This window comes from Candidozyma pseudohaemuli (assembly GCF_003013735.1).
Source record: "Candidozyma pseudohaemuli strain B12108 chromosome Unknown scaffold00011, whole genome shotgun sequence".
NCBI lineage: Eukaryota > Fungi > Ascomycota > Pichiomycetes > Serinales > Metschnikowiaceae > Candidozyma > Candidozyma pseudohaemuli.
Genome location: NW_020194445.1, coordinates 271,711 through 284,382, shown reverse-complemented (window position 1 = coordinate 284,382; position 12,672 = coordinate 271,711). Strand labels below are relative to the sequence as shown.

Here is a 12,672-nt window from a genome sequence, read left to right as displayed (position 1 = left end):
GTCCATCCAACTACCGCACTATGGATTCCCCATAACGTGCCCCATATTGTGACTACAATGACGCGTCAACCCTACAATCCATCCGTTCAGTTCGTTTTATTCATTTTCATATTAAGTGTCTGTCGTCACGTCTACAAGGACAAAAGGAAGGAGCAGCCGACAAGAGCAGCAACGGCAGCGCTCTTCTTCCACGAGCCAGCAATGTCGAGACCAGCAGCGGCGCTGTCGCCAGAAGACGAGGAAGAACCGCTCGAGGAAGAGCCCGAAGTGGAAGCAGAGCCCGAGGCGGAACCAGAAGACGATCTGGAGGAGGCCGAGGAAGAGCCAGAAGAGGCACCAGAAGAGGCACCAGCCGAGCCCAGGGAAGCGACAGAAGAAGCGCCCGAAACGAAGGAGCTGCTCAAGGAGTTGAGCTCGGAATTGAGCGACGAGAGAGCGGTGGAAGCGCTCGAGGATCCAGAGGCACCGGCAGTGGCGGCACCCAGAGCCACAGAACCAGCACGCGAAGTGATCTGGTCCGCCTGGGAAACAGCACCCGAGGTGACAGTGTCAAAAGCACCCACAGCGCCAGAAGTGACAGTGCCGAAAGCACCAACGGCACCAGAAGTCACGTCTGTGGCAAACTGGCCACCTCTAGAAGTGATTTGCTCACCGATGGAGACGGCGTTGCCGGTGAGAGCAGTGGCGGCGCCCACGGCGCCCGAGGTGACGGTGTCGACGATGCCTCCGATTCCAGAAATAAGATCAGCCATGATATAAGATATAGATGGTTTGGAGAGGACCAATGGCTGCGAATGGGCTTCTTATATACCCCAGCCGGGTCACCGCGGGGCGCGGTTGCTGCATGAGACACTTCTGCATGGCCGGCCCAAAGAAGGATAATAGCCGGAGGGCTGTTGGATATGATTTAAAAATAGAAGAGGTTGGAAGAGGTTTCGGGATGATGAGGTGGCTCAGCCAGGGGTTTCTTGATTCACCGGCATCATCGTGGATTTCATAAAACCATCTTTTTCGTTTCGCAGCCAAGACCAGGAACCAGGAGCAACTGTGCTGAGGTCCAGGACAATGGAGGAGGGAAGAAGAACCCACAATGGCGACAGGTATTGTGGAGACGACAGAAAACGAGGCAGTGGGCGTTCTTTTCTTGGACCCAGGACGAGAAACGTGATTTTGGCAAAACCGACCAATCTCGTACTTGGTTCCGTTACGGTGCCGTTACGGTGCATTACGGTCTAGGGTCCAGAATAGGGGAGTGCGCAGGGCTGAGAAAACGGATTTCAACACCACGACGGCAGCATAGCCGAGACGAGAGGTGCTGCTATTTTGAGAACAGGACGCGATGGAGAATAGGCGGTTTTGGAGGCAGTTTTCAATCCCCGGCCGTGTGGCCGTATTGCACGTTTGGAAGTGATGGGGAATGTGGATGTCCATTGGTCTGGCGCGGTGAAAATTGTGGAAAATCCGGAACTGCAGGGCTCGTGTCTAAGTTTAAAGCTGAGTCGAAACCTAAACTACGAATTGAAAGGCTTCATCTTTTGGTGGCCAGCTCCTTGTTGTCCCACGCGTCGAGGTACAGCGTTTATTCGGTGTGGTCATGGTCTGGCTGTGCAGGTGAACATGAAAAAGTGCTGGAGCGTCCACCAGTGCAGGGCATGGTTGCTAAAGATCGCAGTGGGTGCAATGCACAGAAGATGCAGAGAAACGTACGGAATTGGAATGGTACCATACGGTCACGCCGGGCATGCTGTTGAAATTCAAACCAGGGATTCTAGAGTCGGGGCCTGGAACTGACAGCGGCATTGACAGCCGGACATTGAACATTGTCTGGGTATTGTCTGGCACGGTGAAGCGGAGGCCGTGTTGCATTTCCGAAAGTGTGAAAAGGAGGTGACGTTGGGCTGAAAGGGGAGCTTTTTAGGTGAAATGGGGGTTGGTGCAGAAGATCCGTCTGGATCTGGCTGGAGATCGTCCGCCACAGTGCTTTGATTGGTGGGTCGGTGGGTCCTCAGCATTCAGGAATCGCGTTTCCCGGAGGGATTGTGACGATTTGGGGAGTGGAGGATTTTGCGATTTGCCGAAGATATTTTTTGAGGTGGTGAGGTGGTGAAACGGCTGAAAAGGCGATTTTGTGGTCGGTGAGGCTGCGCCAGAGGCTGGAGGATAAGCCGTCGCTAGCAGGTGGCTGAACTGAGCGAAGCAGGCAGTGACTAATCCGGGCAGGCACTTTAAGCTGATGAAGGATGGATTCAGTAAAATTTTGGTTCTAGAACCAGACTGTGGTTGTTTTGAAAGTTTATGGTTGAAGAGTATTCAGGGCTGACCGAGCTTTTCGAGATATCGTTTCTCGCAGCCATTTCTCGCAGCCATTGCTAATTCTGGCACTCGCCTTATTTCGTCACTTACCCAAGAATAAACCTTAATTCTCGCTAAGCATTGAACACTAAACGTCAAATAATCGTAGCATTTCCTCGTCACAATTCGAGTAAATTGCCGACCTAGCTCCACATCCTTTTCGAGCATTACTACGCAATAAATACGCTTACACTGCAAGCGAGCATCCATCTCTAAAGCATCAACCACCTACTTCTTATCAATTAACTTAAAAACCTTCCTCACGAAAAACCCCCTGAAATATCGCCCATCTAAATTTACACAACCCTTTCCCGAGGCTCAACTAAAATAGCTTAGCTCCCCCACTTGTGCCTCCCTCACGGCAGGATCTCGTTCCTGCGACCCCACCAAATAAGCTTCTACCGAGAGGCTCTCCAGTTCCCCAGACGCACGGTCTTCTTGAAAGCCACCCAATAAAAGGCGATAATCTTCATCAAAAAATTAAAATCTTATCTCTGTCAAATCACCAGCAACCCACTTTACAAACCCTCTTGTCCCTCTTGCCCTCTTATCATTATCGTTCGATAGGTGCAGCCGCAGCATCGCCCAGCCGTTGAGTGGAGATTCTTAAGTCCCGAAAGGCGCCAGGATATAAGCAGGAGGGGAGCTTTACTGTGGCTCCAGCGCCGTCTTCTAGGTCTGAGAGGGGAAGAATTACGGCAGTCCGGTCGGAAGCAAGGTCCAGTTTCCAGAAATTTTTCAGAGCAGCAGTGATTCAGAATCATCGTCTGTGCCTGCTGCAGAGCCATCGGAAAAATCAACGGAGTTCGTCCGTCGTTTGGAAAAGTATATAAGCAGCCGTCAGGGCCCCAAACGTCCTGACCCTAACTTATCCCTAAATCATAATTCTCTTCTGTTTTGCAAAAAAGCTAGTACCTGAAGTTGCCCCGAGGACAGCCGTGCAATGGACGAATGGAAGCTACTGAGGAGAAGCCATACACCTCATTTGGCTGGCACCGCCTTACACTACAATGGCCCCCGTCCGTAAATTCGGACCGTTGCAGCACCATCTCCCCAATTGCGCCAAGCCAACGGTCCCCCAACGGGCCCTACCAAAAACGCAATTTGCTGAGGCTGCGACCGGTCGAACAAATTACTCTCTTCCGTCGAAACCATCTTTTCCATTCAGCTTTGCCGTGGTTGTTTAATTTGAAAAGTTTTGCCGCTGTCAGTTATCTCCCGAAAACGACTCCGATTGATGGATATACGCGGACATCGATGCTTGGCGATTCGCTTGCGCTGAGGGGCTGAATTAGGCAGTGGGGGAGAATGAGATCTCTGGACGCTAGGCGGTTACTCGTTTTCTGGGTCCCAAGCCACCGCAAATGGGCCCATCCGTTGCAAGACCATCGTCGATAGAAAATACGAGGTAAGAGATTTGTGAATTTGGCAAGAAAAGAAAAAAAAAATGATGAGTAAGAGAATGGAAGCTGAAAGATAAACGGCTATCGATTGTCGTTGAAGGCTATTGTGCGATGTAGGCGAGCCAGCCGCATGGACCGCAAACAGGAATCTTTACGATCCCCGCCGAAGAGGCCTATACCGATGGACCAGGGTTGAAGAACTATTGAATAATACCCTGGTCATCAAGAAACCAAAAAATATCCAAAACGGCAACGATGACTACTCCATGACATCACCAGACCCATCACTCGCCAAGTTCTCCAGCACTATCTAATCAGAGCCTGCGGTCGCGGTATGCCACGAATAATGGCTGCAAACTCGATACGGCGTTCTTGGCCCCGTTGGGAGATAACTAACTTTCGGAACCTGCGCCTCTGCTCCGGCGGGTGAAGCCTCCAGCAAATGGCTTAGTATAAAGCCAGCCGTTGTGCCTGCTAATTTCCATCCAGCATCTTGGAAAACACTAACGAGGTTGCCTCGGTCGCCTCGAACGAAAAGAAGAACTACGTCTCCTCAGAGTCCATAGGCAGCTCGCCCGAGGAGGACTTTTCGGATATCGACGAGCAGAAGTTGCGCCGCAGAATCGACTACCGAATCCTCCCGCTTTTTTCGGTATTGTACTTGCTCAGTTTTTTGGATAGAACGAATATCGGTAATGCCAAAATCGAAGGTCTCCCAGAAGACTTGGGGCTCGTGGGCAACCAGTTCAACATGGCCTTGTTGATCTTCTTTGTCTTTTACGCTGTTTTGGAGGTGCCTTCCAATATCATCTTGCACCGTGTGAAGCCAAATATTTACATTCCCACAACCATGGTGCTCTGGTCGATCGTCATGACCTTAATGGGAACCGTCAAGAACTACGACCAGCTCTTGGCCACCAGAGCGCTTTTGGGTATTTTTGAGGCTCCTCTCTACCCAGGTATTTCCTACCTCTTGTCGATGTACTACTCCAAGAAAGAGATTCTCGTCAGACAAGCCATTTTCTTCAGTGCTGCTACGTCTGCCGGTGCCTTTTCTGGTCTTTTGGCTGCGGCTATTGCTCAGATGGACGGCGTAGGAGGCTACGAAGGATGGAGATGGATTTTCATTCTCGAAGGTTTGCTTACTTTCGTTGTGGGTGTTGGTGCCTTCTGGTGCTTTCCTTCGTACCCCAAGGACTGCAAGTTTCTTTCTGAAAAGGAACGCCGGTTCATCATTCACAAGGTGAAGTACTCCACCAACGCCGATACTAACAAAATCACCGGTGACGAAGCTCCAGTGCCTACTATGGCAGAAGACGACTCCCGTGACAAATCTTACATTTGGGCTGCTTTCAAGGACTGGCAGATCTGGTGCCAGCTTTTGATCATCTACGGTATCAACGTTCCACTTAACGCTGTGGCCCTTTTTGGTCCCACCATTATTTTCAGTTTGGGCTACAGCACCACTGAATCCCAGCTTTTGGCCGTTCCTCCTTATGTTGTTGCATCCATTTGGTGTGTGATCCAGGCCTACATTTCAGGCAGAATGGGTGTGAGATCCCCATTCATGCTTTTCGATTTCGTTTGCATTGCTATTGGATTTGCAGTGTGTCTAGGAAGCGATCCAGTCAGCAGACCTGGTGCCATTTACGCTGGTGTTTATCCAATCGCCATTGGATGTGCTGGTTTGCCGCTTTGTGTGATTTGGCTTGCCAACAATTTGTCAGGTTCCTATAAGAGAGCAGTTGGTATCGCTTTGCAGATTGGTCTCGGCAACTTCAGTGGTGTCGTTGCTTCGAATTTGTACAGAGAACAGGATGCACCTTACTACAAATTGGGCCATGGATTGGGCGTGGGATTCGCAGGTATGGGTCTTCTTTTGACCTCTGGCGTGGCTGCAAAATACTGGTTTGAAAACAAAAAAAGAAAGAGAGAGATTGCAGAGGGCAAATACGACCATCGCACCCCAGAGGAACTCATGAAGATGGGTGACAAGAGTCCATACTTTATTTATCGGTTTTAGCTGGTCTACCGATATGGCTAGCCTGGTGTTGGATAGACGATTATAGGTAAGAGGATTGAGGTTTAGTTGAATGCGTAAGTCTAGTCATGAAGAATCGTAGAGAATTTTGATTTGGATCCACAAAGTGAAAACCAATGAAAAAGTCTATCGCCAGTCACAAAGGTGCCGCGTGATAGGGTCCTTTTCTTTTTGTAGTTTTGTGTATCACCATCAACTGGCTGCGAAAGGCAGTTACCGCTATCTATCGCAAACCGAAAACCCCCTACACTTTTTAACCGCTTTTTCAACAATATTTTCAAACAAATCATCAAAGATTTAATCTCAAAGGCAAACCACCCTCCTCTTATATCCCGCTCATGGAATTCTCATAACCGTTTTTTCAAATCAGCCGATGGCGGACCGCGACGACCTCCCGCATCAGGAAAGCGCCCTCGCTTCGGGGTACCGCATCTAGCGCAGTGCCTTATCTAAAAGTATATAAACCCCAGAGTTCCCCAACTTTTTTTTCTCCAGTAACGATGTGCTGCTCCACTAAACAAACCACTGCTCCTGTCAGAAACGAAACCGCCGCCAAGCTGGAGACCCCCAAGAAGGGATGCTGTGGTGCTTCTTGCAAATGCGGATCCTCTTGCCAGTGTGCCTCTTGCAACACCACCAAGCTCTAAGGTCACCAAGATATCAGGTGAATAAGATTTATGAATAGATAGTCGAGAGAAGAAGGACGAGTGAAATGCTCCAGTTCTCAATCATTAAAGGTATACTATAGGGAACTTGTGGTACGGGTAGGCTACCTACGCCACGAACAGAATACACAAGCCGGTTAGAGAATGCTGTAGATGTAAAAGTTTTGTTATTGAAGTTTACTTTGAAGTTTTTCAATTTGAAGGTTTCCAATTGTTGATGAATCTTTAGAGCCAGAAATTGATCTTCCAGACGCTCTCATCAGTGCTGTATGTGAGAGGAAACGACAGGCTCACCCTTGCCATGAATAGTGCAACACTGGACATGAATATCCCAAGTAGTGAACCCAAAGACCAAGGGTAAAGTTGACTTGGACGTTTGAGGAGAAACCATTTCTTGATCCCCTTTACATTGTCAGGTAATCTGCTGAACGATGTCGATCTCTTATCGTTTAGACTCCGTGAACTGTTACACCATGAACGGCCTTTTGCACCGTAAATTTCTCGTCCACCTCACTCGTGAAAGACAAGAAGAGAATATTTAATGTAGGTTGATGGCCTGGAACCACTTGAGGAGTTTTCTATAGTGTTCCCAGGCGTATTCATACACACCGAATGTTCACATAAGCTTGGTAAAATCGATTTAGGTGATCCATTAAATGACCCTACTTTGATATCTCTACGCCAAATCTACCATCAACACTACATTAAGCTACTCCAGTAGTTCCACGACTGCCTAGTGTGGTACGGTTACCACTAGTTGTGCATTTGGTAGCCATCTTTACCAAATCGACCATGCATAGGCGACCTGACAACACCATTGTTGGAACTTCCCAACGTGAATATTTCCACCGAAGCCTCCCTCTCTTTGCATCAAAAATAACCGTTGTGGACGTTTTGCACCCAAAACGGTCTCCCTCAACCACCTACTAAACTTTGCCATATTCCATCTTTCCAAAATCCCCGTATCAATATATCAATTCACCTCTTTCTCTCATTGGCTCCGCAGAGAAGCCACAATTCCCTGGGGGTTCGGCAATCCGACGGAAAAGTCAAGTAAATGTAGCCAATCTGGGCTGTTCCTCGGTTGCGAGCTCACGGTGAACAAGTTTAGCCGAACGTTTCATTTTCGTGTATACCCTTGAAAATTAGCGTGTACGGTCCTTTGACCTGTCTAATATTATCCCGAGATTCCTTATATTTTCCAGGCCGTGTGGATTCAGCTTCATCCATCACCATCTCTACTCCGTCTAGTGACACTACGAGTCTTATGTGCTCCACACGACTTTCCATAGCCAATAACAGCCCCCTACTTCTCTTGAGTAAGCGTGGGGATGCGTGCGGCTACATGCAGCGTTATCTTCATGTGAGTTCTTCACCCCGCACTACAACCGGTAGCCCGGAGCCAGTAACTACACAGTTACAAATCGTATTCTGAATTTCATGCATTATTCACGTCAACATAATTGATGGCTTACTTACGTGGAGAGAGCTCCAAGGTCTCCTTCTTGATGGCAGCACCAAGGTCTGGGTGCACCTTGGAGAAGTACTCAAAGACACGGTCCTGAATTGGAGCGTCAGCAGCAGAAACGTGGACAGCGACGTTGTGGGCCAAGTTCTTTTGCTGGTTAGGGTACTTGGCAAGGGTGTTGTACAAAGCAGTAGCCTGGGTGTACTCACCGTCAGTAGCCTTCCAGTGGAATGGGCATGCGGCACCGGTCCACACCTCCTGGTCCTGCTGTTGGCTGAACTCACGGAACTCAATTGGCTCCGAGGTGGCAAGGTAGTTAGGCTTGGAGCCCAAGTTACCGTTCACGTTCATGGAACCGTCTCTCATGTGAGGGTTGTAGACAGCACCAGTGACTGGGCAGTTAACTGGGATCTGAGTGTAGTTAACACCCAATCTGTGTCTGTGGGTGTCTGGGTAAGAGAACAATCTCGACTGCAAGACTGGGTCAGCAGATGGCTCCTGGTATGGAACAGAGTGGGATGGGGAGAAAGCAGCCTGCTCAACCTCAGCAAAGTAGTTCTTTGGGTTCTCGTTCAAGGTCAACTTACCGAATCTTCTCAATGGGTAGTCCTTGTGTGGCCAGACCTTGGTCAAGTCAAAGACGGAGAATGGAGCCTTCTTGGCCTCCTCGGCAGTCATAGACTGGAGGTAGACAGTCCAGGATGGGAAGTTACCCTTGGCAATGTTAACGAACAAGTCCTCCTGGGCGTGGTCTGGGTTGGAACCGGAAAGCTGGCCAGCCTCCTCGTTGGTCAAACCCTTGCTGCCCTGGTCAGAGATCAAGTGGACCTGGACGTATCTCCAGTCACCGTTCTTGGTAGACCACTTGTAGGTGTGACCGGAGTAACCGTGCATCTCTCTGTAAGAGGCTGGGGTACCACGGTCAGAGAACAAAATGACAACCTGGTGGATGGACTCTGGGTTGCTGGTCAAGTAGTCCCAGAACATGTTGGCGTCCTTCAAGTGGGTCTCTGGGTTTCTCTTTTGGGTGTGGATAAAGTGGGGGAACTTAGATGGGTCTCTGATGAAGAAAACTGGGGTGTTGTTGTAAACCCAGTCCAAGTTACCCTCCTCAGTGTAGAACTTGGTGGAGAAACCTCTTGGGTCTCTGGCAGCGTCAGGAGAACCGGACTCACCACCGACGGTGGAGAATCTGGTGAAGGTTCTGGTCTTCTTACCAACAGTGTCAAACAACTTGGAGGAACAGATGTCAGAGATGTCGTCAGTCACCTCAAAGACACCGTAGGCACCGGAACCCTTGGCGTGGACAACTCTCTCTGGAATTCTCTCTCTGTCAAAGTGGGCAAGAGAGTCGATAAGGTTGAAGTCTTGCAAAAGCAAAGGACCGTGCTGGCCGACCCTCTGGGTGGCGAAAGGCTCAGGGATTGGGCAACCGTTGGAGTTGGTAAAAGTAGGGGCCATTTTTGTCGTTCAAAGAAAAAGTGGATAAGGGCACCTCAATTGCGGATTTCCCCAGCCTTATATACCATGGACCCTGAGACATGGGGGAGCACCATTGCGGCCGCAGCCGTGGGATATCTGGGTACTGCACACAGACAAAGTACCCTCAGCAATGAGCCACGGCCCAAGCCAGACTGGGGTATGTTAGTAAGCGCGCCGCAGCCAATGGGGTTTCTTCTTTTTATAAGACATGTGGGAGGGGCATGACGGAGGGCTGGATGGACGAGTATTGGTGCAATTGGTGTGGGAGAAAAAAGTGTCGCCGAAAGTGATGCCGCTGAGTACAGCGGTGTTTTCAGAATTTTTCTAGCGGTCCAGGGTGGCGAGATAGCTCGACATTTACCGTGCTGAAGCCGCGGCACGTCAAGCCAGAAGTCGCAGCGATATGTCCGATCCCCTCATGAGGAGACCAGAGAAGGGATCGCTCTACAACCACAATTAAAGGAGAGGTTTCTGAAGAGGTAGTTTTATCGAATGGGTTTAATCTGACTACTACTAGTAATTTTTTTTTTCTCTCTAAAATTCGTCTCCAAAGAGGACTTGTGTTCTAGAGGGTGTAATTTGCTCACCACATGTTGGCTTTGTGGCTTCCGGGGTACCGAGTGTTTCGAGGCGAGACTCGAGGCCTTGACAAACCAGACCTTCATGACGTAAATGTGGGGCCTGTCAAGCCAGATCAGGGTTGTTTACCAATAGGAGGCGGGTTTTTTCGACAGAGGCGTTGACGTAAAGCGTGCTTTCAAATGGTTGCAAAATGGGGTGATCTAACCAGGATACCGTAGTCTAGAGGGAATCTTACAAATACGGGCAAGAGAATAATTTCTGATTGATTTTCCACCGATCTACGTCTCGATCTACGCCTCTGAGTGTCGAATCTTGCTCCGAAGCAAATCCATAGGAGATGTTTTTCAAATTGTGGAGTAGGCCTTGGCGAATCACAGAAGCGGAATTGTCAGCTACAAGGGCTCCTAGACGGGCTCCTACCCTGTAGGGCGTCCACCAAGGTTGAGCTATTGTTGGACAAATTCTCCATTGTCTGACCAGCGTGTTGGTTCGCCGGAACCCTGCCATTTTTGGGTCCAGAGCAAGAATCTCCCAACCAGGCAAACAAAATGAAAAATTCTCTGTTGCCCTTTTTTGCACGTTTTGCATGAGCCACGCCGCCATGTTCCAGTCAGCAGATTCCCAGTATTAAAATAAGCTTTGACGTGTTGCTGCTTTGCCACTTTCTGGCCAATGGCTGCAAACAAATTCTGGACTTTATGCGATGCCTCAGCAAACGTCCTACTTGCTCAACGCATGGCTCTAGAAAAAACGGCTTCACGTCATCGAACGGTAAGCTGCGCGGGCCGGCGTGACTTGGGAAGCAAAAGAAAAATTGGTGATGGATTTTTGGTAGATTTGGCCAGATCGATGCGTGCGGCGAGACGGTTTCTATCTGTCAGCGGGTCTGGATTGCCCCATTTGTAATGTCTCATATTTGCTGGATGTCTAGTTTTTCCGGTTGGAGCTTTTTCGCCATGGTGCATCGATCTGACAGTACAGTTACGAAAACAGCAACGAACCGAAAACCGCCGGTTTCTGGATTTTGAGTTTAAGCTATTTAGCAAGCGGGCTATTCCGTGGTGGTTGTGGTTTTTCTGTTTTGCATGGCAAACGGAACCTTGCTCTCGGGCTCGGACTTTCCCGAGACATTTGAGATATGTGGAGAATGGGGTATTTCCGACTCGGAGCGATTGCTGCAGTGAAGAGTGAAACTAGGATTGTGATTTATTGATAAGGTTCTTTGCAGATGCTTAGCGTACATGGTTTTGCTGAACCAACTACATTATCTCACTGACTTCCCATTTCGCATCCATTAATTCATGCATTAGACAGCCCATTAAGACCACCTTGGTGGCCAGCGGCCTTTTATATACCCTGTTGTTTCACTCACCTCAATTGTTCTCTCCACGCCTTGAAGTCCTCCGTCAAGAGCTCTCCGTTTCTCAATCTCTTGTTCTCATCACCCATACACTCATTTAACGAAAACGTCCTCGAGCCGGGATCGTACACAATCTTGTATGCTTTCAGCTCGTCGTTAGCGTCCACACTCTGCAAAAGCCACTCCAATACAGCACCGTACCATTTGAGCGCATCAACACAGTGGAATTTCTGCACCGTTCCTCTTGGATACTCGCTGTTCTTGATCAACAAAGGAATCTCCTCAGTGCTGTAAACCTCCACGTTCTTCAAAAGGTGCTTCTGGTCACGGAATCCATACACAATCTTGGGAATGCCAAGCAAGAAGCACTGTGCCCATGTCCTGAAAAGCTTGCGTTCGAAGTTCACGGCCTTGTGCGGCAGGTCCACCATGGCCGAGGTCTTCAACTCCACATAATGCTTGACTGTTTCATTTTTGCCCTCCTCTTCGTTTGGAACGTAGTCCCAGACACAATCGACCTCGCCAGCTAAAAGCGTCTTCACCTTGCCGATTCCTGAACGAACCACACTGATATACTGCTCGTAGTTGTTCACCGCCTTTTTACCACGCTTTTCGATCATTGCACGTGAACACTGAGCCCATGGTTTTGGCAACGTCGTGAGCGCTTCAAACTTGTATCCACTGTATTCGCATGTCTCGTTGTACTTTGCCTTTTCAGGATCTGACGCTGCTAGCTGTTCCTTCTCTGCATCTCTCTGTTTGATCTCGTAATCGGTATCAGCCTTGATAAAAAGCTGACCATCGTAGCCGATGACGTATAGGTGAACGGGCGTTTTCGTGTCGTACGGGAGTGTCAAGAGCTTGGTCATTATGCCTCTGAAAGTGATGATATCCACCTTGGTCTTTTTTCCCGTCTGCTGCTCGTGCTGCTTGATCGCCAGAAGCAAAGGAGCAAAATTGGCAACGTTCTGCTCTTCAGGAATCTTTTTAAATTTGTTCACGCCATCTCCGAGATTGAAGTTTCTGTCGACGTATGAATCTGGAAAGTAGTAGTAAGAGAGAGCCTCCTCCTTAGCCACGGTATCGTCCGTCTGCCATTGGCCGTCAATGTCCCTTGAATACAGGAAAAGCTCTTTGGGAAACTTGAGCGACGATGTATCGGCACGTGTGTCGAGTTTGAACGTCTTGATCATTGAGTAGTTTCTATGCGATGATGTTCGCACATACATCAACAGGACATAATCAGGGACCACTTTGATCCACTACCCCAGTGACTTAATTGCATAACGAATTACAGTTTTTATCCCTTTATCTGGTTA

At 49.0% G+C, this 12,672-nt stretch overlaps 4 protein-coding genes across 4 annotated transcripts; 1 reads left to right on the top strand and 3 right to left on the bottom strand.

Annotated features, from left to right (window-relative positions):
- Window positions 1–131: 131 nt before the first annotated feature.
- C7M61_003959 (uncharacterized protein) lies at window positions 132–752 on the bottom strand (the record flags this gene model as incomplete). Its single annotated transcript, XM_024859289.1, has 1 exon — window positions 132–752. One exon carries the CDS (start codon window positions 750–752, stop codon window positions 132–134), a length of 621 nt encoding a protein of 206 aa, XP_024712591.1.
- A 3,445-nt stretch (window positions 753–4,197) lies between these two features.
- C7M61_003958 (uncharacterized protein) lies at window positions 4,198–6,841 on the top strand (the record flags this gene model as incomplete). The annotated part of the gene is made up of 3 exons (XM_024859288.1): window positions 4,198–4,205; window positions 4,245–5,752; window positions 6,798–6,841. 3 exons carry the CDS (start codon window positions 4,198–4,200, stop codon window positions 6,839–6,841), a joined length of 1,560 nt encoding a protein of 519 aa, XP_024712590.1.
- A 1,091-nt stretch (window positions 6,842–7,932) lies between these two features.
- CAT1 (catalase A) lies at window positions 7,933–9,390 on the bottom strand (the record flags this gene model as incomplete). The annotated part of the gene is made up of 1 exon (XM_024859287.1): window positions 7,933–9,390. One exon carries the CDS (start codon window positions 9,388–9,390, stop codon window positions 7,933–7,935), a length of 1,458 nt encoding a protein of 485 aa, XP_024712589.1.
- A 1,971-nt stretch (window positions 9,391–11,361) lies between these two features.
- On the bottom strand, window positions 11,362–12,546 carry C7M61_003956 (decapping nuclease; the record flags this gene model as incomplete). Its single annotated transcript, XM_024859286.1, has 1 exon — window positions 11,362–12,546. The coding sequence occupies one exon, from the start codon at window positions 12,544–12,546 to the stop codon at window positions 11,362–11,364; it is 1,185 nt and encodes a 394-aa protein (XP_024712588.1).
- Window positions 12,547–12,672: the final 126 nt, after the last annotated feature.